This window comes from Chlamydotis macqueenii, chromosome 3 (assembly GCF_036417535.1).
Source record: "Chlamydotis macqueenii isolate bChlMac1 chromosome 3, bChlMac1.mat, whole genome shotgun sequence".
NCBI lineage: Eukaryota > Metazoa > Chordata > Aves > Otidiformes > Otididae > Chlamydotis > Chlamydotis macqueenii.
Window position 1 is genome coordinate 77,485,516 of NC_141558.1, and position 21,558 is coordinate 77,507,073.

At 47.9% G+C, this 21,558-nt stretch overlaps 1 protein-coding gene across 1 annotated transcript in view; it reads right to left on the minus strand.

Annotated features, from left to right (window-relative positions):
- Positions 1 to 20,132, minus strand: part of VASH2 (vasohibin 2) — a 37,136-nt gene extending 17,004 nt beyond the window's left edge. The window contains exons 1-4 of the mRNA XM_086745097.1: positions 19,836 to 20,132; positions 14,323 to 14,411; positions 11,980 to 12,036; positions 2,216 to 2,290 (exon numbers count right to left, since the gene is read on the minus strand). Of these exons, the coding sequence (XP_086601223.1) occupies positions 2,216 to 2,290; positions 11,980 to 12,036; positions 14,323 to 14,411; positions 19,836 to 20,132 (518 nt within the window). The remainder of the gene's footprint in view (positions 1 to 2,215; positions 2,291 to 11,979; positions 12,037 to 14,322; positions 14,412 to 19,835) is intronic.
- Positions 20,133 to 21,558: the final 1,426 nt, after the last annotated feature.

A 21,558-nucleotide genomic window follows, 5' to 3' on the forward strand; every position in this document is an offset into this window, starting at 1 on the left:
CGGGAACCAGAGGTTAACATACACACGCAGGGATGCTCAGCTCAGGTATATGTGAAGACATTGGTTTGACAGTCTAGAGAGGGTCAGGGCATCTCTTATCTGGTAAGTGCCTGACCTTGGAAAGCGACTCACAGCTGCTGGCTTCACTGTGTCCACATCCAGAGGGCAATGCTGAAGATCAAAATCTCACAGCTGAGAAAAAGCAGCAAACTTCCCCACGTGCTGTTACAAAGATGCCTCCCAAAAATCCACATGGTGCACACACAGCACAGCACCACAAGGCTCTGCATGGACACAGACTTTGTACTGGCCACTTCCAAAGCACACATATTCAGACAGCCCATCCACTCACCACTGCTATACTCTTTGTGTACCCACACCTCAAGCAAAATACTTAGAATTTATATTACATGGATCTTTTAAACTTTAATGCATCTGTTACTGGACCACCACCCCTACAGATAGCCTCCATTCTCACACAGGAGACTTCCAAGACAGCAAGCAGAAGTCATAGGAAGATAGGCCTGTCCCCTGCCTAAGCCTTCTCACAAGGCAATCTCAATTTGAAAAAAGTTTTCCATAAACATTTTTTAAAGTAATATTAGAGACAGAAAGATTCATCGAAATCTTAAAAGTCCGAAGAAACTTCAGATGGCACCAAAGAGTACAAACCATAGCTTTCAACTATTTTGCTTCCTCAATTGCAAAAAAAAAAAAAAAAAAAAAAAAATTGAACAAAAGTCAGGTTTGAGGCGAACAGAAAAAACCGCTTTCCAAATGAAAACAAAATGGTCAAAACTTTTAGATCATCAAGAATACTTTCAGGTTATCATGGTCACCTGTATGCCACTAATCACCCCCTGCTCACGTGGTACGTGGAATAATCAGTTCAGTCCTAGAAATATGGCACTAGAAGCCACACTGACAGTTAACAGTACTGCAGAGCAGAATCAACTCCACCTGGGGATTGTTTCCCCCATCCCTTTGGCCCCCAAATAGTTTGGGACATAACCCTGACACAAGTGCAAGCACAACAGATCCACTGACACAATTTCTGTTTCTGGGAAGGCACCAGTTTGAGTCTCCTGCTGGTATCAAGTCCCCAGGACCCCCATCCCTCTAACTGCACACAGATCCTGCCAGCATTTTGCAGGAAAAGCCCCATCAGCCAGAGCCACCCTTCAGACTCATACCCGAAGCTGATCCCTGGCACACGGGGAGCTGAGCAACCAGCAGCCGTGAGCAGCACCCAGTGCACACCGCAGACCTCCAAGTACAGCAGGGGCCACATCCGGCATCGAGTCTCCCACACCACACATGACACTTGCTCAGCCCATGTCCCCTTCCCAAGCCCCACGGCAGCCGTCCCTTCTAGTGAGCCAACACCGGGCACTACCTGTCGGGCACTGCCAGATGCTTCTCCCACGAGAGGGGGCAGCAGCAGCAAGCAAAACACCGCAGAGACGCCAGAAGCTGGTTTGCTTCGGGGTTTACGTTGGGTTAGGTTTTTGTTTTCTTTTCAGTCAAACTTGATCAGTTGTTGTAAGATATATCCAGCATACAATTATTCCTGTAATCCTGCCTTGCCCTCCTCTAGCATTTTAGGGTGATGGGAGGTTAGTTTATCAGTGAGAGCGCAAGAGGGTCTCAAAGCAAGTCAGTCTCTAAATTAAAATATTCTTTGTTTTTTTTCCTGAGACTGAACAGGAGGCAAGCATTATGTTAAGGTAAAGCTTAAATGTTTTAACTATAATACACATATGCTTCTGCACAAAGCATAGCTGTGGGCTGAGAAACAAAAACTAACATGACTTTGCCGTGTAAACATTAGACAAACATAGGACAGAACCTGCGTTCCTCAGGTGTTACCAAGCTCTGACAATAACTAGCAGATAAATACTCACAAAGAAAACAGGGATTGTGTAGGCAGATACTTATCTGGGCACTTTGGGTCAGATCCTGACATTATGCCGATTACCAGGGCAGCAGGCAAAGTCAGCACGGCCGGAGCATGACACTTGTGAAGTGGACACAAGGCATCCCAGCTCCTTACTGACAAGCCTAGGCAATTTGGCAACTTGTTGATCAACAACACAGCAGTTCCCCGAGCTGCTGGCACTCACCTTTGGTTGTGACCGTCTCAAACACCATCCAGGAAGGGCAATATATTAAATGGCACCGCAGTGGAAAAAGCTACAGGCATGTGAAAGGATACATCCCTAGGATAACTGCTTCAAGGCATTTGATAGGTAAGGACTCCCTGGTCATTTCTTTTGCTGTCTCCATTAACCTAGGACAGAAACAAAAAGGTTTTCAGTCCCTTCAGTTCAAACAGTTGACAGGAAACAAAGGGTCCTCTCGTACATTGAGAGCCAGGTGCCTCCAGCTCTGTTCTTAGCTGGTGAATTTGATTCTCTTCTTCAGCAACTTGCCAGAGTCCTGTTGACTTCTGTAGGGGGAAAGACGGGGAAGAGGGTGTTTGGCATCCTACCACCTTCCAGCCTCTGAAGATGGACTGAAGGAATGCAATCTTCTCTGCCTTTCCCAGCAACAACACGAGGATCATTTCAGATTGTAACACAAAGCCCCACTGAGCTGCAAAAGCTGGCAATCATGCAAACTCTCACAGCAGGACCAAATATAGCTTATTTTCAAAATAGCCCTGGCTCCTCTGGAAAAAATACAGGAGAGAGGATGTCTACATGATGGCCTCCTGAAAGCTACAAATTCCTCTGTGAGCCCATAGCTATAGGTGCAGACAAGAACGTAATGCCTTTCTACTGAACTCTGCTCTGCAGAAAGCTCTACCAACACAGATACTTCACACCACTGCAAGCTAAGCTATCATCTTGCTGCTGCTCCCCACCTCCTGCAGACTGGAAAAGTGGTAAAAAAAAAAAAAATAGGATTTCCTGCAAGATTGTGTGCTGAGGATCTTGCAAGTTCACAAAGCTTAGTTACTATCTGGACTCTATCTTCAGAGTAGAGTTATCTGACAGGGACAACACTGTAAAGAGAAACAAGCACCTAATCTGAGCTCAGCTGAGAAAGTTGTCATGCCAGACTGACACCACACCATCAACCAACTAGATATTCTATTCCCTTCCACAAGCAGATCCTGAAATCCTGGGGAGTTTTAAAAAAATAATAAAATACTGGAAGAATATAAAACAGTCCAGGAGAGTCATATTCAATGAAATAAAAAAAAAAAAAAAAAAAAAAAAAGAAAAGAAAAAGCTAAAAACCAAACCAAAGGATAACTTCTATTTTGAAGTCTTCTCTATCCATATCCTTTCCCTGAGAAGAGCTTTGTAAACAGATCCCTACTCTAAGGAAACATGACATTCAATAATAAAAATATTTGCATTGAACAAGACAATGAAAATATGCATCTGAAACCATTAGTCTGTTTTCCCACTTTATAATTCACCCACCTCATGCATTTTAAACCTTGTATTGAGTGCAAATGGCAATACAGCTTCCACCGCTATTGCAGCCTGTCACAGCCATTCCATGTCCCATTTATCCAAGTTAGAAATTATCTTTTCATTTGTAAACAACTACCCTTTACACTCTGCCTGCAGTACAGAAGACAGATTAGAGTTAGCCTGCCTCCTACGTGCTCACAATCGGCCACAGAAACCCCGCTCCTGGAAGTGGGGAGCAGCTCCAGCGAGGGCACACAATGGGGCCCCTTCATCCCCCACAGTGGCTCCTCAGTGCTGGTCACAGTAGTAGCCACCGCAAAGCCTCGTCTCCGTCTGGAGAAGTATTGTATGAGGACGATGCATGGGAGGTACCCACAAATGAGATGATCCACTGAATTTCCTATCTTCTAACTGCACAGGGGGTAGAGGGGGAGGTCACAGTTGATTATGAATGTGTGTATCAGAGGCAAGAAAAAGCTCAAGCTGTAAAGCTATTTAGCTTCAAGCCATTTAGTGCTGTGTATACCTGGAACATGGTCCGAGGGACGGGGCCAGCATCTCCTCCTCAGACCTACACCTACGCTGACCCTACTGCTGGCAGGCAAACAGAGTAACTGCACTGGAGTTGCCTCGTCACCACGTGCAGCACCAGGTCTCCTAACACCTGCTTTTATAAGGTCATTGCTGTCATGACTTCAAAATGTTGTCAGCATGCAGATAACAGCAATGACTCCACAGCCAGGGAGGAAGTCTTCGAAGTAATTGGCCTAAACGAGCAGTCAAATTACTACCCACTTACATGTCGCAGCAACACTCACACTATTTAAATACCACGTTGTATTTAACATGCACTCTGCAAGCCACATGCTTGCTGCTTCTGAAGCACAACTCTCCAGGGTACGATATCGTTATTAAGTCAGATTTAAATAAAACGGGAGAGGCATTTTGCTTGCTTAAAAACACACTGTTAGTGCATGGGGATCTCAGCTGTCCCTTTTGAGGCTAGCGGCAGCCCTCCCTTCCCTTTGCACAGCATCATCAGATAGCTGGGCTGAGAAGCTCAGAATCCCTCCTGTCCCACCGCCTGCTCAAAGTACCTGGGTCCAGAGGCTGCAGCAGGTGTTCAGCAGCCACCTGAGACCTGTCAGCTCAGAGACTGCTACAGCCTCCAAACCATGACAGTGGTGAGGATCTGTGCAAGGGAAACATTGGTCAAGAGGCATCACCAATGGTCGGCGAACAGGCATCCACCCGCACCCACAGGGCAGGTCACACCCTCACGCACACCCATCCCAGAGTCCTGGGGAATACTCCGCAAACAGTTTCCTTTTTCCTCCAAGTTTCCAACACAGACCACAGCGTTTATGTGGATGACCCAGTTCAATAACCACTAAGAGAGTCTTTCTTCCACTTTTAACAAGCTTGAGATGAAGTATGGCCTTAAATTTCATATTTGCATTGGAAGCAAAGCCTCTGGAGAATCCCCAAGCCACTGCTCTGCCCTAGGTGGCATAAGCCAAATCTAAATCACTCCTCACAGATAATTTTCCAACCTACTTTTAACTAGGTTCTCAAAGGCTCGGGAACCCAACAGTTAATCTGTCCTATACTTAACTTTGCGCTAAGAAGGTCTCCTAATGCTTAAACTAAATCTTTCCTTTTTATTTTGCAATTTAAATCAGAAGCTATTTCTACTATCCACAGTGAGCACTCATTTGTATACACAACAGGCTGTAATCGACCCTCTCCTCCATAAATCTGAGAAAGCAGACGCAGGTATGTATTTCTTTTTCTTTTCTCTTTAATCCTCCCTTTTCTTTCATCCCAGATCTTCCCTTAGATCATGTTTTCCAGACCTTGGGCAATGTTTGTTGCTTTCCTTTTGGGTTCTCCTCAGCTGACTCACATCTCCTGGTCCTTCAGCTGAGCCCACCACACCAATACCAACAGATCAATTTTCTTCTGAACTCAACTTTCAGTATATTTTTGCATCAACTCAGTGCTTTTTTAAGATCAGCTCCATCTGTGCAAGACTAGCCTTTTGTTCTCCACTGTGCATTCCCACAGCTGGCTATTCCCAAATCCCTTCTCTGTATCTGCCCTTAAAAATTCACCTCTTGTTTGTTCCAGGCCAGCTCTCTTACCCTTCGAGATCACTCTGAATCCCAATTCCACTTTGCAATGCCTTGGCACCTTGTCCAGCCTGGACCACAAAGCACATCTATTAGCCAACAATTAGTCTTATCTATATCATTAATGAAAAAACATTGACCTGGGACAGAGATTGCACACCTCAGCTGAAAAACTCTGCTACGCAAGAGCAAGCTATTGGTTAAGCACCACTTTCTAAGTGTTCTTTTCACCAGGTTGGGTCCTTTTGTCAAAACAGTTTCATTTAGACTCCAGGTCTCTGTCTTATCTGGAGGCTGCCAAAAGCCATATTAAAGCAAAGAATTATCACAGCCACAACTTTTCCCTGATTACAAAAGCTCTTGCGCTCGCATAGAAGGAAATTATCAGAATTAAACCACGACAAACTAAATTCATGTTGCCTATCACTTACCACCTTGTTACATTCCAGACACTTGATTATTTACCCTAGCATTTTTCCTGAAACTGCAGATAAACTCAAATAGTTCCTAGACTCAACTTTTGCCTTATTTTTTAATACGGCTGGTATCTTTGCCTGCTCCAGTTTCCAGTAAGAACATCCACCCTCCCTACACCCTCTAACAGAAGTATTAATGGTTGGAGGCTGTTTGTCAGTTCTCTAAGAGAACATCCACCTCATTTTAAAACAACTAATTACAAGTGCTCTTTGATTTGTTCTTTCCCTATTTGCTGTCCCTCCTGAATGCTTACCATGCTGTCTCAGATGTTAATCATGACCAGAAAGGCTGCACCATTAAACTTAGAATTGTTTAATAGTTGGGGCTGAAAGGGACCTTTAAGGGTCATCTAGTCCAACCCCCCTGCAAGGAGCAGGGACATCTTCAACCAGATCAGGCTGCTCAGAGCCCCGTCCAACCTAACCTTGAATGTTTCCTGGAAAACCAGGAAAACCACTTCTCTGGGCAACCTGTTCCAGTGTTCCACCACCCTCATTGTCAAAAATTTCTTCCTTCTATCCAGTTTGAATCTACCCTCTTTTAGCTTAAAAACATTACCCTTTGTCCTATTGCAACAGGCCCTGCTAAAGAGTTTGTCTCCATCTTTCCTACAAGCCTCCTTTAAGTCAGGTCTCTCCTCTTCTCCAGGCTGAACAACCGAAGCTCTCTCGGTCTGTCCTCATAGAAGAGGTGCTCCAGCCCTCTGATCATCTTTGTGGCCCTCCTCTGGACCTGCTCCAACAGGTCCACATCCTTCTCGTGTTGGGGGCTCCAGAGCTGAGTACTGCAGGTGGGGTCTCACTAGAGTGGAGTAGAGGGGCAGAATCATATCCCTTGACCTGCTGGCCATGATTCTTTTTATGCAGCCCAGGATATGGTTGGCATTCTGAGTTATGAGTGCACACTGTCAGCTCACACCCAACTTTTTATCCACCACTACCCTCAGTCCTTCTTGGCAGGGCTGCTCTCAATCCCTTCAGCCCCCAGCCTGTATTGATACTTGGGGTTGCCCCAATCCACGTGCAGGACCTTGTACTTGGCCTTGTTGAACTTCATTAGGTTTGCATGGCCCCACCTCTAAAGCCTGTCAGGTCCCTGTGAATGGCATCCCTTCCCTCCAGCGTGTTGACTGCACCACATGGCTTAGTGTCTTCAGTGAACTTGCTGAGGGTGTACTCAGTCCCACTGTCCATGTCGCCAACAAAGATGTTAAACAGCACTGGACCCAATACTGACCCCTGAGGAACACCACTTGTCACTGATCTCCACTTAGACATTGAGTTGTTGACAGCAACTCTGAATGTGACCATCCAGCCAAATCCTTATCCACAGAATGGTCCATCCATCAAATCCATGTCTCCAATTCAAAGACAAGGATGTTGTGCGGGACAATGTCAAATGCTTTGCACAAGTCCAGGTAGATGACATCAGTTGCTCTTCCCTTATCCACCAACGCTGTAACAGTGTTGTAGAAGGCCACCAAATTGGTCAGGCACGATTTGCCCTTAGTGAAATTGTCAATCACCTCCTTGGTCTCCATGTGCCTTAGCATGGTTTCCAGGAGAATCAGCTCCATGTGTAGAACTTGTGAATGAGTCTTTAAGGAAGAGGGGGAAGAATTAAAAAAATAGCATCAAGCATTTCAATTCCCTCCCTGAGCAGGGTTTGTTTCTGGGATTTTCTTTAAATCTTTCCAGTTATCTGAACAGACTCCACATATATGACACTCTAAGGCAGTACTTTTCCATCTCATATCATGATTAGCTGGGAACTAGCCCAAAGCCACCCTCTCCACAGAACCCAGTGAGCAAAGGGGCAGCCCATCTCTCCCAGTAACTTGGGGGAGACTGCTACAGCTAAAAATAAGCATCATGCAGCTTCCCTCTTCATGGCATTTACAGCACTGTCTAAAGTCCGCCACACAGATCTCTTCCAGAGCACAGTGAACATTTCTGCTCTAACGGGCTACACACTCCTCCCTTGAGATCTAGTCCTTGGCAGATGGTGACATTTCATTGGAAATTGACTCAAATTTCTTTCAATGTTTTCAGAAGCCCACCTGGATCATCTCCCTTGCTTCCTGCACTAAGAGAAGGTCCATAGAGGAGACGGGTTTGCAGCTTTTGGATGCTTTCTGTTTAAAATGGCAGAGATTGCTGCAATCTCAGGGGGACCATGAATTCCTTTTGCTCCTAGATTTCTCCCTAAGACATCTGATCTCATATACACGTTAGAAAAATCTTCAAACCTTTTAGGATGCCCCAACAGGAGGATCTCACCAGCTGGCACCCATCACACTGGAGTCACTTCAGAGATGACCATGCTTAGGAGGAGAGGTTGCCCATACCTTCACCAGAAAGACTCCTACAGACTTCAATAAAAACTTTGAATTAGTGAGACTCTCCGGCACATTTTCCACTAAGTTCTCCTCCTCTAGGCCTCGGTACTTGCACGAGGTGTGTAAAATCTCCCTCTCCCAAGTTTTTCCAAGGCTCCTGATAGTTTTATTCTTCCCAATGAAGCAAAGAGAGAAGTGAAAAGCATCAACAGGAGTAAAAGGAGATAAAACAGGAGATTCTTATGAATCTTCTCAAAACAAGTTTGTTTCGATGGCAAAAGCACTTCTACCACATGCTGAACATAGCACCGTAGCTGTAACATTCTCTCTTCATGCGAGACAGAAGCAGATGTTCAAAATCCTTTTGCAGTCTATTGTCTGGAAATGGTATGAACCCATTTTTCTTTACAGCCCCATCAGGGTTTCTTAATAACATAGTGTGTTGAAGCAGTGTTATTCCCCACCCCCTCCACTTCGCTGTTATTTGGTTGCATCGTTCCCACGTGACTGCTGCTATCACACTCTTTTATTGCAATTGATTACCCATTATATCTGCAGTCACTGAATGGCTCTCCATCTTCACCGAGCAGCTTCTGAGCTGTAATTTCTCAAAGTCCCCAGAACCTATCCAAGGAGAAGCTTATTGCTCCTTGTAAAGCCAGTAATAAAAGTTCACACAGTTACAGATATTACTAGATATCCAGAAATACTTTTTTTTTTTTTTTCCTAAAGCTTGTACATGATCTAGGCTTGGGAGTTTTAAGGAATGACTCTTTCAATTAACAGAGCTATTTTTTTATCAGAATGGTTGTACCAGCAAAAGCTGTAAGGTAGGTTTTGCCAGCATAATCCTGTACGGGAAAAGGAAAACCAGCTCAGTCAGTGTCTGAAACACTTGTACCGCATGTGTACACACATCACACACATACCATGCATTAGTAAAGCTGAACTCCACGGGGTCCCCTTTACCTACCTAATACGAAAGGATACATCACAAACCCTACATGAAAAACACCATCCCAGGTCAGGATACCTTGCATACTCTATTAGGAAAGCACGCCTATGGTGAATGTAGCTACACCTGTAAATCTGGATTTTGTGCAAATACAGCAAACTCAGGCCCAGTAAGATGCATTTTCGACACAGTTTACCAGTTCAACAGGAACACCACACGGAGTTTGCGGGATCACATCTCTACCACCCTGACTCACACAGCTACGTCAACAGAAATCTAACATTTTCAAAGGTGTTATCTGTAGTCTAGACAAATCCACAGGGTGTCTGGCAGTCTAGAAGCAAGTTCACAGCTTTTCTTAAGAGAGATTGTAAATACTGAATTATAGCAAGCCTGTGTCCCTTAACATTACGACTTCCTGTAGAGAATTTATGCTTCTTCCTAAGTGCAGCCAGGCATTTTTTCACATGCATCACACTGATGCTGACAGTAAATCTCTAATATCTAGTCCTCCCTCCATAATAGAAAAACTCATTAATATGCCCCAGCTGCTTTACAATGCTTTCACATGAATTTATGAATATTCAATTTCCAACTAGTGCTCAGCTTCTTTGTGTTTGGCCACTGCTCTCTTGAAGAGAGGCTGCCAAAGATCTCATAACACTGTCATTAGCTTTGAGCCCTCATATTATGAAATAAAAAATATGTTAAATATCAATAAATCACAGCTCTGGGAACAGCCTCAACTTCCAAGAGCAGGTGGCAATGGAGGTGCTCAACATCTTGCCCGATCAACTTGCAGATACAAACTTTGTCTTGCAGCAAGGAAGGCCTTTCACACCACAGAAGCTTGCTCAGGGCAGCGCTTGTCGCCTCAGCACAAGATGCCTGTTGTCGCCATGTAAAGCGGAACACACCTCCCAGGAAAATAAAAAAACTTGTAGGTGTGGGCAATTTTTTAGCTCTGATGGAGTCACCAAGGACAACTGCAACACTCAGCTGGTATGAACAGCCACAGATCCCAGATGAAGGAAAGGAAAGCCTTTAGGGACACCTCAACATTACAGGGTGATTATTTCCCTTCTCAAAAGTTGTAGAAACCAAGTCATGGTAAGCACTCGAGCCTCGCTGCAGTATAACAGCATCTGGGCAGCTAAGTGTGCTCCCAACAGCTTCGCTACTCCTAGCACTCCCGTCCATCAGGTCAAGGAGCAAAGCAGCACAGGTCTTAGAACTTAACACTGTGCAAGTCCAGCGTACACCAGGTGCAGGCATCTGTACCTGGCAAGCTGGCAGCAGCTGCCCCCAGAGACACTCTCCCTACCTCTGCAGGAGTCCTGCCACCACGTACCAAGACATTCACAGAAGACCTAACAGCAACAGGACAAGGAGAGAAGTCAGACAGGAGTCCCCAAGCAAACACTAAGGCAGCTAAACAGAGGAAATGGCACCACTTAGAAGAGGATCCAAAACCATGGGTTCACCTCCAGCTGTGAGCACTATATTGGTTCCCTTCCAAGAAAAAGTACTATCCTCGTAAGCCAGGCTTTCATCCAGCCCAGGAGGATGCCAACCTTTCAAGTGGTGCGTGCTGAGCACAATTCATTTTCATCCTCCACTTCCGTGGAAAAAAGTAATGGGACAAATTTAAAAATGAGTGACCAGCCTGAAAATGGTTTAGGCTTCTGTAAACCCATCTGTTATTCAAGGCACAGGATTTATTCTAAATTAGTTCCACCAGTGCAGGAAACACTACATAGAGAATGGAAGAGGGAAAGATTGCTGTCAGCAAGACAAAAACATGAAGCACAGAGCTGGGATGGGAACTGGAATTTACGGTGGCAGACCATTAGATTAATGACAGACGGCCAGGGAGAGCTAGAGACAGGCTAGTCTACAGGAGTAATTATATTCTGCTTATCTAAATTTCACCCTAAAATAAAAGCATAATGTTGTCAACATCACTTCCCGCCCTAACCTGACAAGTTACTGCGTCCTACTAAAGAGCTGTCCTAAGTATGATGCAGTTCTTACATGCAAGGGATCCTAGCTCTCTGTCGCCAGGCTGCCTGCACACATGTTCGTACTTGCATTGCACAGCTCATCACCAACCAGCACGAGTCCATCACGTGGAAGGAACAGCAAGAAGAGCAGCAATGGGAGAAGCAAGGCCATGACTTAAATGGTCCGTTGCAATACTCCAGGGAAAAGGACTGCGCCTGTGATGAAGTCAAAACTCCTGCAGCGTTTTGCACAGTTGATCTCTTCCTACCATCAGCAAAGGGCATTACAGTGCAACCAGAATATCAGGACTTACATAGTTTCCATAAAAGCAGCCCAGCCCTCCCAACCCCACACCAACAAGTGAGAACTGAGGAGTTCTCAACTCTATGCATTCAGCTTTGACCTGCAGCTATGCAGCTCCCACACAGCTGCTGAGCAAGACCAGCCCTTCCTCTCATTGGCTCTCAATGGGTCCATTTGCCACCCTGCAGCAAGCTGGGACCCACATAGTTTTGTCACTGCCAGAGAAGCCGTGGCACGGAGGATACTGCTCCCATGTCGTGGTCCTACAGTGCTTAAATGACCAAGGTGATCAGCTGGCATGATGTAGGACAAGAGCACTAGACCACTTCCAGAGACACTTACCCACTTAGAGGTCTGGTTTTTCTAATCTCAAAGAACTGTGTTCCTGTGTGATTGTATCTGAGTTTTCTCTGTTAAAGAAAAGTAACTTGAACAGTCAAACAATGAAATAACAATACTCAAAAGGTGGATTTCAGTTCTGATTTCCTGTTGAAACATAAAACGAGCAAAAGCCATTGACTCTCAGAGATTAAACTCTGGCATGTTAAATAAAGCAACTTTTTCACTTGTCCTTTTACATGACATTAACCATAATTAGGTGGAGAGTCAAGGAAAAGAGTCGTTTGTCTAAAACGACACTTAAATTCGGGATTGAAGGTTATGAATTCGCTTTTCCTCTAGGTCCCCCTCGCTACTATGTTACAAATCTGAAAAAAGAAAAAAAAAGTCTCCCACTTGGCAAGAGAAAGCTTTTATAGTCTAGCCAAACCAATCAACATCATTCATGGTTTGAAAGAACTTATTTCTTTTATAAGTTTTTAACTCAGCCAGCCACACAGCTCATGTATGACCTGTTAACCAGGTGTATCCATTTACATCTACAAAACAAAAATCATTCCCTAAAAAATACATTGCACTTGAAATGGAAATAACCAGCTAAGTGCAACTCAAGAACATTAGTTAACACTATAAGCATAGAAGAAAAGTTAATCACAAACCAAACCTCAGCAGCACTTGCCTAGGAGCGCAAGCTACATGCAGCAGCAGCATCACCAAAAGCAGCTTCTGCCTTGCTCCTATTAACTGCATAGCTGTTCAAGCAGTAATGCAGCAAATCAGATCAGGAAACCAATCTGTCCAGTAAAAACAAAAAAAAAACCCACAAACTCACCCAACAACAAAAATAAAACCCTCACACCATCCACTTACTTTTGCTAGGTTATTTTTCCAGTTAAATCTGTTCCCCACCTAGTTCCCAGTACAGCCACAACAACATTCACACCAGCAAAACTGTGGTGGTGACAGCAGGGCAGAAATGGGTCGCTCCATGGAGGGAAAGGGTACCTCGCGAGGCATAAATAGCACAGCTGCTGACTGTATAACCACGGTCTAAATAAAAACTCCACCTCACACCAGGATGCTCTGAACTGACTTCAAGTAGAGTTCAGAGTTCTCTGGAAACAAGGCTTTGTGTCCCTCCTGCCTTCAAATCCTAATTCATGAGACCCTTTCAGAGTGCTCTGAACAAAGCCTAACAGCCTCTTTTAGCCCACAAAGGAAGCCCAGACCCTGTTCCCCAGCTCATGTTAAAGCTTTTCTGAACACAGATCCAAACTCTGTGCCCGAGACCTGCTCCTGCTTCATAGTGGAGTACAGGATTTCAAGTCTGCTGAGGAAAGAAAAAAAACCAAGAGAATATAGTTTTCGGAGCTCTGCCCAAGGGCCAATATGCAGAAGAGAAATGTGCCATTCCCCCACAGTGCAGGCTGGCCTCAGCCTCCCTCCTCACAACAGCTGCTGCAGCTCCAACCCCTGCTGCCACCTTGATCCCAGCCACTACTCCCCAGCATGCTAACCACGCCTGCTATTTTTAGATGCTCTTCCAGCTGCCACCCGTATCCTTTCTTAATCCTTACCAGGACTTTACATTCACTTCTCATCCCCACTGCTTTCCCCTACACAATGTACACACACAAAAAGGGAGAGGTTAAAAAAAAGAAAAACAGAGAAAAGAGCAGCATGTGGGCCAGCAACCATCTCCTCCAACATTATCTGTCAGCAATGGAAATGGTCAGGTATTAGACATGGGGTAGCGACAGGGAGGCTGGACAGATGCGTACATCTCTGATGAGCCCCCCCTAAGCGAGGGACATCTGGAAGGGGGAATTTCTTTGGTCAGTTCCTGTGCCACAGGCAAGCTTGCCCACCTCAGAGTCAGGACAGTTGCTTGTGCCCCCCATGCCAATGACAAGCATCCCCTGCAAGCTGAGCACATAGGTGGTGCTCAGGGAGTCCACAGGGGATATCAGGGCAGAGGGAGAAAGGGTTCACAACACCACCGCTCTCCATTAGTCACTTTACAATGAGATGCATCCAGATTTCTCCAGGCATCATGATCTGATCATAATATCCTCATAAACCGACTTCAAAAATAAGCATTTCTACTCCCATCAATGTCACTTCAGTTAAATTCTTCAGTATCATTTAAAGTTAATTATATCTCCCAGAGGATTGCTGTGACAAGTTCAGTGCTGCAGGTGCTATCACAAATCCTCAGAGGCATCCTTTCACCCCTGAATAATTCCAAGCACTCACAACTAGCTAGTGCTTCGCTAAAGGCCCTGTTAACTCATGACAGGCACAAGCCAGCCTTCTCTCTGAAGACTGTGTGCTGGAGAAGGATACTGCAGCATCTTCATGTAGGTCTGTATTGCCTGGAGCCATTCTGGGATCGACATCGAGAGCTTGTAGTTTGGCACCGGTGGCACTGAGGGCTGGACACAAAAAAAAAAAAAACACATAAAGAGGTTAGACAGTTACCACTCCCTGCAGAGCAGATAAGTGATTTACTTGGGCAGTGGCATGTGCTTAGTGCAACACAACATGGCAGCACAGATGGCTCAAACTCCATGTGAACTCAAGCATCAGGTAAAGTCATCCTGCTGACAACGGGGGCTGCCCATGCACTGGAGCTGGCCCCATCCCTGCCAGCATGGAGATGCCAGGGCAGGCCTCCGCTATGGCAGGCTGCTCATCACGGCCACCACCATCCCTCAAACACTGCCCTATGTGGTCAAGTAGTCCAGCATAGAATGCCAACACTTCCCATTTTTCCCCTCTAGCACAGGGTAGTTTGGATGAGAAGAGTCCCAGCACTTCCCCTGCTGTCCTACCTCCCATGAGAAGCAACTTCCGAGTATCATTTTTGGTTTCCTCTACCACAAAAGAAAGATAAAAGGAGACAAGGATCTCGTGCTGCGTAATTTCCCATCTGCTGCGTATCAGCAGCACACGTGCTGGGCAGGGAGCACGGGATACCTAGAAGACCACCTGGGACCCAGATATTTAATGATATTAAGACACTTAAAGATATAGACTGGCACCATAATGGGATTTTTCAAAATCCCATAAGACATCTGCTTGTGCCTAAGCACTTTAAGAAACTGGGCCCTCAATCCATATTTAATCCCCACAGCTACGTGGCTCCTGAGCCTGTAACCACACAGGAAAGGGGGCAGGGCACTATCCCAAGCTGCCTTATTTAGGGGTGAGACTGTAAAATACAGGGTCACCATGTGTTAAAATGGGCAGTGTGTCTAAAAAAAAAAAAAAAAACAAGTGAGTACAATTCTCACAAACATAATCAAGGAAACAGTTTATTTAAATATAAATGCAATGAACCCAAGTTCAGGAACGAACAACTTGGGCAGCCATGACACAAGGTGCAAAGGAAAGCATGAGGCGTCTGCGGGCCTGTAGTATCATTACAATAGTTTGAAGATTATAAAATGAAATATCACTGCTTTAAAGACACTTCAAGTCAGCAATTACAGATAAGTGAAGCAATTTCAGGTGGTATGGGGCCATCTCTGCCACACAGACTTCCCTCTCCAGTTCCCACTTCCAATGAAGGGATTGCATGTTTGCTTTCAGAGAGCGAGCATCGATAATCCCAAGACAACCAAAACCCAGCATTTACTCCACGAATCTAGTTAGTACAGTACAATATAAATACACCTCAGAGAAGGGAAAAAACCCAAAATAGAGACTCCTACATTACTGACAGATAGAAACGTATTTTAAGGGGCAAGGAGACAGATGGCCAGACCTCCAGCACACCGCTGCCATCCCCAGCACCACACAGGAGACAACCACGCATACACGAGTTTTCTCTCGGAATAAATCAGAGTTATGAGCAAGGTTCATTAACACTTCTTAATCACAATTTCAACACCTAACCTCTTCATTAGAGGTAATTTTTCGGTTTCACAAGTTACTTCCATCCCCAGCCCCTTTGGTCTGGATGAATTATTCACCTGTCCCTCCCTATGGCAGGCCTGCACTCAACGCACCTGATAGGGTTCGAGTTTCAGGAGCAGCAAGCGGCTGAAAGAGGGAATTAAGGCAGGCCTGTCAAACCTTTCCAGGCATAGTCATTCCTGCTCCAATATAAGTATTCCTTTTCTTCAAAGGTAAAGAAACCCTAGGTGCACACATTGCACACACGCAACACGAGATGTCAAGGCAAGGGGAGGCCCAGCCAGCGAGAGGCCTGGCTGCTGCAGAGCTGCCAAGGGGACAGCACCCCTTGCCCAGCCCTCTATAAAACTGAAGTCCCTGCCCTTGCCCAGCTGTGGGGTGGGACAGAATCCCACAGGGACCACACCAGAGCAGAGGGACGCAGCTCTTGCTGTAACCCACAGTGGCCACCCTCACCACAGCGGCCAAGTTTGGACCTCCAGGCGAGGTGCTTTCCTGTCTCCAAGGTGGAGGACAAGCGCGTCAGCCACCACAGCATGCTTGGGTAAAGAGAACCAAGATTTTCCCAAGGGCTGACACCTATCCCATTACCTGTCAAAGTTACCTTGGCAGGGTTGCCGAGCCAGAAGGCACAAGTCCCTCCAGATCTCAGGCAACAAGGGAGAAGCGGCCATTGGTCTTCCCCTGCACAAAAACAGTGCACTGCTCACCTCTTCCCAGTGTTGGGTGGACAGTCCACGGCACCATGCCACCAGCCAGGCCAGGCAGCAGAGAGCCACCCACGGCTCCCACTCCCTCCAAACAAAACTCATTTTTTCCCCCTAAATTCCTGCCCCAGCTGCAGAAGCACTGATCCTGGGTGTCCAGCCAGCACAGAGCAGAAGCCAGGGTTGCACAATACCACAAGTAAAGGAAAGCATGACATTGTTGTGGTTGAGGCTGCAGCCCTCCAGCTACCAGTGCACATCCCAGTGCAGCAGCCAGGAGCCAGCGAGGGTTTGCAGCAGGAGGCCAGAGCCGCTGAGGGAAAATGCGGACACAGCACTGCAGACCATGAATTTATAAAGCGAGTGAGATTCAGAGACCAGGCAGAAGAAAGGGCCTTGACCTAGTACCAGTATCTTCAAGCAGCAGCAGTTCCAGAGACAGCAGAGCTGCTGCAGTGCAAAACCTTGTGGCAGAGCTGGAGTCCGTCATCCTGTGGCTGAAAACGCTGTAGTCTCAATTCACCGCAGACATCCTGTGTGAAACTTGTCTTGCCTGACTCCACTGTGACCAGAAAGTCATTTTCTGCTAACTCACCTTGCAAGGATGCTGTTACTTAGCACAGATGCAGCTGCAAGGCTAGAGCCCTCCCCAAGTTGTTGAGGGGTTTAATTCATTAAGATCTGCAAGTATCTCCAAGATCACAACATAAAGGATTGCACAGACCTTCCAAACCGGGAGCCCACACCCTTCCCAGAGCTCAAGCCAAAAGCCAGGGCAGGAGGGCGTGCAACCAAGGGACCCCTCAGGTTCTGAAATTGCCCCCCTTGCAGACAAGCTGGCTTTTCATGAGGACTCCTCCTCCTGGGAGAGATGCAGCCCTGCACCCCTGCAGTTTGCATTCTTTCCAGTAAGGACCACCTTGCTGATACAGCAAGAAACTACTCACCACCCTCCATGTATGATCGCTGAGACTAATACCAAGATGATTAGAGCAATCAAGTGGAGCTTCTTGGGGAGGGGATGAAAACTCTCTCCCATCACTAGGGATTAAGAACAGATCAGATGCAAAAATGGAGCAGCTGCTCACACCACTTGCTCAGCCTCCACCAGCTATCAATGCAAGCAGATTACAAATAATCATCTCAGAGGCACAAGTTTCTCTCATCACTCCCAGTCAACACTACCTAGTCTTTTACAGGGTGCCACATACCCAGTAGCACAAGCCAACTAAAAAAGCTGTACTATCACTTAAGGAACAACTCTCCCCTCACATTTCTACTCTGGCCCAGAACTTACCATCACTTTAGCAACACAGTACCACCTTGTAGCAAAGAAACCTACTCCTACCCTTCATTTGCTCACCTGAGGTTCGTTGGCCTTAATAAGGACCAGGTGGTCCTTAAACTACCCTCTCACTCCAGAGGTCTCAGGCTTAGCCAGCAAGAGCTAATTAGTCACAGGGGACACTAGGCCCTCTTGCCCTTGAGGAAATGAATCACTATAGTAGGGAGTTTGCTGCCCGATAGTGCTGGAGGAACTCAATACAACTCTTCTACAGCACCCTCCACTGATCAGGAACCAAATAACTGACATTAAATTATTTATCCAAGCAGATTTCAGAACATTTTTCCTCCTACCCAGCTTCAGCACATGCCGCACTGAGTCAGCCTCATGCTTTGGCATCAATGAAGAAGCCAGGGGTGATGCTGGCTCTGAGGAACCTGATCTGGTTGAAGATGTCCCTGCTCCTTGCAGGGTTGTTGGACAAGATGACCTTTGAAGGTCCCTTCCAACCCAAACTCTTCTATGATTCTGTGCTCTCCAGGGTACTCCAGCAAGGCAGCATGCTGGCACCTTGGAGCCACTGGCATGTCTCTCACCAGATCTGTGTCAGTCACTATGGGTATCACCAGTAAAAGTCACATGCTTTGGAGCTGGGAAGCAAGGGGAGGAAATAAAGTCCAGCATGTGCTTTGCCATCTCATAACACCAAACAGATCTGCAGGCCATTTAGACTAGTGTAAGCTGGGCATGCTGCTAAAACTAGAAGTTTTGTCCTCTCCCTGCCCCGCCCCTTCATTTCCACCTCAAGCGCTTGTGCAAGTATGAGATGAACCGCAAACAAGCCCAGGAAAAACAGATTATTCTTTAGCTGGATCTGCTCCCCCATCCAAACAAAGGCTAGTGCCAGCACAAGGCAAGCAGGGGAATGGAGAGAACAGAGATTGCTCCTTTTGCACTTACGCTGAACTAAACATCACAGAAGACAGACAGAAGTCCTTTTCAGTTTGCATCTTACTTGACAAGCACCCTCGCAAGACAGCCCTACTCCATATGCTTTCAACTTATCCATGCACTGAATTTTTCCTATCTACCTCAGGTAAAGAATGAGTGTACATATCACTGACAACCACGACCGTGACGACACCAGCCCAACCATCTCACCCCAGTGTGCAGAGGGGTACAAATCAACGCCAACTTCAGCGGTCAGCTCAGATTAATGCTGCTTGATGGGAGGAGGGAATCAAGCTCAAAGTCTGCCAAAGCCGACAGTGTTAAAGACATTGTGATCAGTAATGCAGCGCAGTGGCAAGAAGCCTTGGAACATCAGCAGACAAAAACATTTTATTTGCTGGCTGGAGGAAAAAGAAAAGATTCGGGTCAGGCAGAGCTGTTCGGAGCTTGTACCAAGGAATGTCCAAGACAAAAGCATTTGGAATCGTTCCATGTACTGGAAATGAAATGTCTGAGTTTTAAATCCCTTGTTACATTTCAGGAGCAAGGCTGTGTTTTAGGAAATGCCTGTGTTCCAAAGAGCTCAGCAAAATGTGCTTTAAACTGCACAAAGCACTTCAATTCAGTCCCTGAAGATTTCTTTTAATTTCTTGTTTTCTGCTTTTTCCTCCCAAAGATTAAAAAAAAAAAATGTTATTCCTACTTCTTTCCCAAGACAGCAACTCCAGCTCCCGAGCACCCCGCGGCACACGCCCCCACGCCCCGTTTTGTGCATTTTCACACGGCAGACGCTCCCGCTTGCCCCTCGCTGCCGCTGGCAGGGGGGCAGAGTCCGAGAGCATCCTCGGGGCCGAGGCCCGAACCCCCCTTCTGCCCAGTCCTTGTGCCTCCCCATCCCCTCGACGCCCAGAAAACACGGCAGCCGCCCGTGGTCCGGCTTCGGGCTTTGTGGCATCCTCTCGGCTTTTTAAGGGGAGGGGAGGGCTTCGCCTTACCCGGGCCAGGCGGGCGGCGCTCCGGATGGCCGCCGCCACGGCACCGCCGTCGGGGTGCACCCGCTCCACGTGGCCCCACATCCGCTCCCAGGTCTGCCCGTCCATCGGGAAGCCGCTCTTGTTCACCAGGAAGAGGGACCCGCCGTCCCGCTGCTGCTCCTCCTCCTCCGAGCCGCCGCCGCTGCCGCCGCTCCCGCCGCCGCCCGCCGCCCGCGGCTGGGCGCTCCGCGACCGGCCCCCCGCCGTCGCCCGGCGGCTGCTCCCGGGGCCGCCGCCCGCCGCCGCCGTGCCCGTCATAGCCCCGCGGCCATGCCCGAGCCCGGGGGGCTCCGCGGGGACCGCTGCCGGGAAGCGCCCCGCGGTCTCGCTGCCGCCCGGGCCCTTTCTATATATAAATAAATATATATATAATATATATGTGTATGTGTGCGTTACGTGCGGGCGGCGGAGGCTGTGCGCGAGGACGGCCCCCTTCCTAGCGGCGAGCGCCCGCTCCTCCCGGGGGCCCCGGCCCGGCCCCAGCCGCGCTGGGGGGGCGCCCCGCTCCACACTCCATGCCGCCGCGTTACCACGCTACCAGCGGCCCGCCCGCCCTCGGCGCGCTCCCATTGGCGGCCGCAACAAAGAGGGGCGGGGCTCAGATGGGAGGGACGAGCCGTGACTGGCGGAGGCGCTGGCCGGAGGCGCCCCCTGCCGGGCGGTCCGGGTCACCGGAGCCAGGCGGCGCGCCCGAGCCCTTTCGTTCGCAGCCGTCCGGCGTGGGGCTGCGGCTAACGGGCCGCCGTGCCGTGCCGTGCCGTGCCGTGCCGTGCCGTGCCTCCCATCCCCCGCTGCATGAGAGGCGCCTGAAGATCGAAGTCTTCGTGGAAGAGAGCTGGGCTGTTCCGTTGTTCCTAACAGAGCTGGAAAATTCATCGTTAACCGTTGGGTGTTAGGCCAATGGCAGCGAGATCGCAGCTGGACGGCGAGGGCTGATGACAAAGGCTACAGGGTGCTTCTGTCCGGTGGGCAAAGGAGCACCCCGGACCTGGGGGAGTCCCACTCCAGGGATGAGTGGCTGCGTTCTCATCACAGCCCGTGGTCTCCCTTTGCCACAGGCGGCTCCCGAGGTCGTGCTGGTCCTCCAAGGGAATATTTCTGGCTCTACTCGGAGGAGGGAGCGTGGTTGCAGTGCAGCCTTTCTCCGAGTGTTTTGCTGCCACACAGACTGGCAGCAGGCTGGGTGAGTGGTCCATGACTCAGAGCACGGCCCCACTACTCAGAGGAAGGTACAGCGGCGATGCCCTGCCTCAGTCCCCTGCAGCGGTCAGAGGGGCCTGCCCCACACGTCTGCGCGCACTGCTGACACCACAGAAACAACGGTGTCAAGGCTTCCTCTGCTGTGCCTGGTGTGATGGAGCTGTAGAGGACAGCAACAAGGATGGCCGCCGCCATCCCGTGGCTGCCACTCCCCCATGGCTTTGCCCAGCCATGTTAGTGGCCTTGCAGCACCTCCTGGCCAGAGGACTCCCTGGCCACTGCTGCCATCTCCACCCCTCGACTCAGTTCCCTGATGTTTATTTCCATGCTTGGAGAGGTTTTTTTTTAGCTCTTTATATCAAGCACAACATTGTGAACCTAATACAGCTCCTAGAGCTCAAGGTGACACCCCATCAGAAATAAATAATAGTCTGAAAAAAGTTGTTCCTATCTCCTGCCTATGCACTTGGGTACCAGCACCACT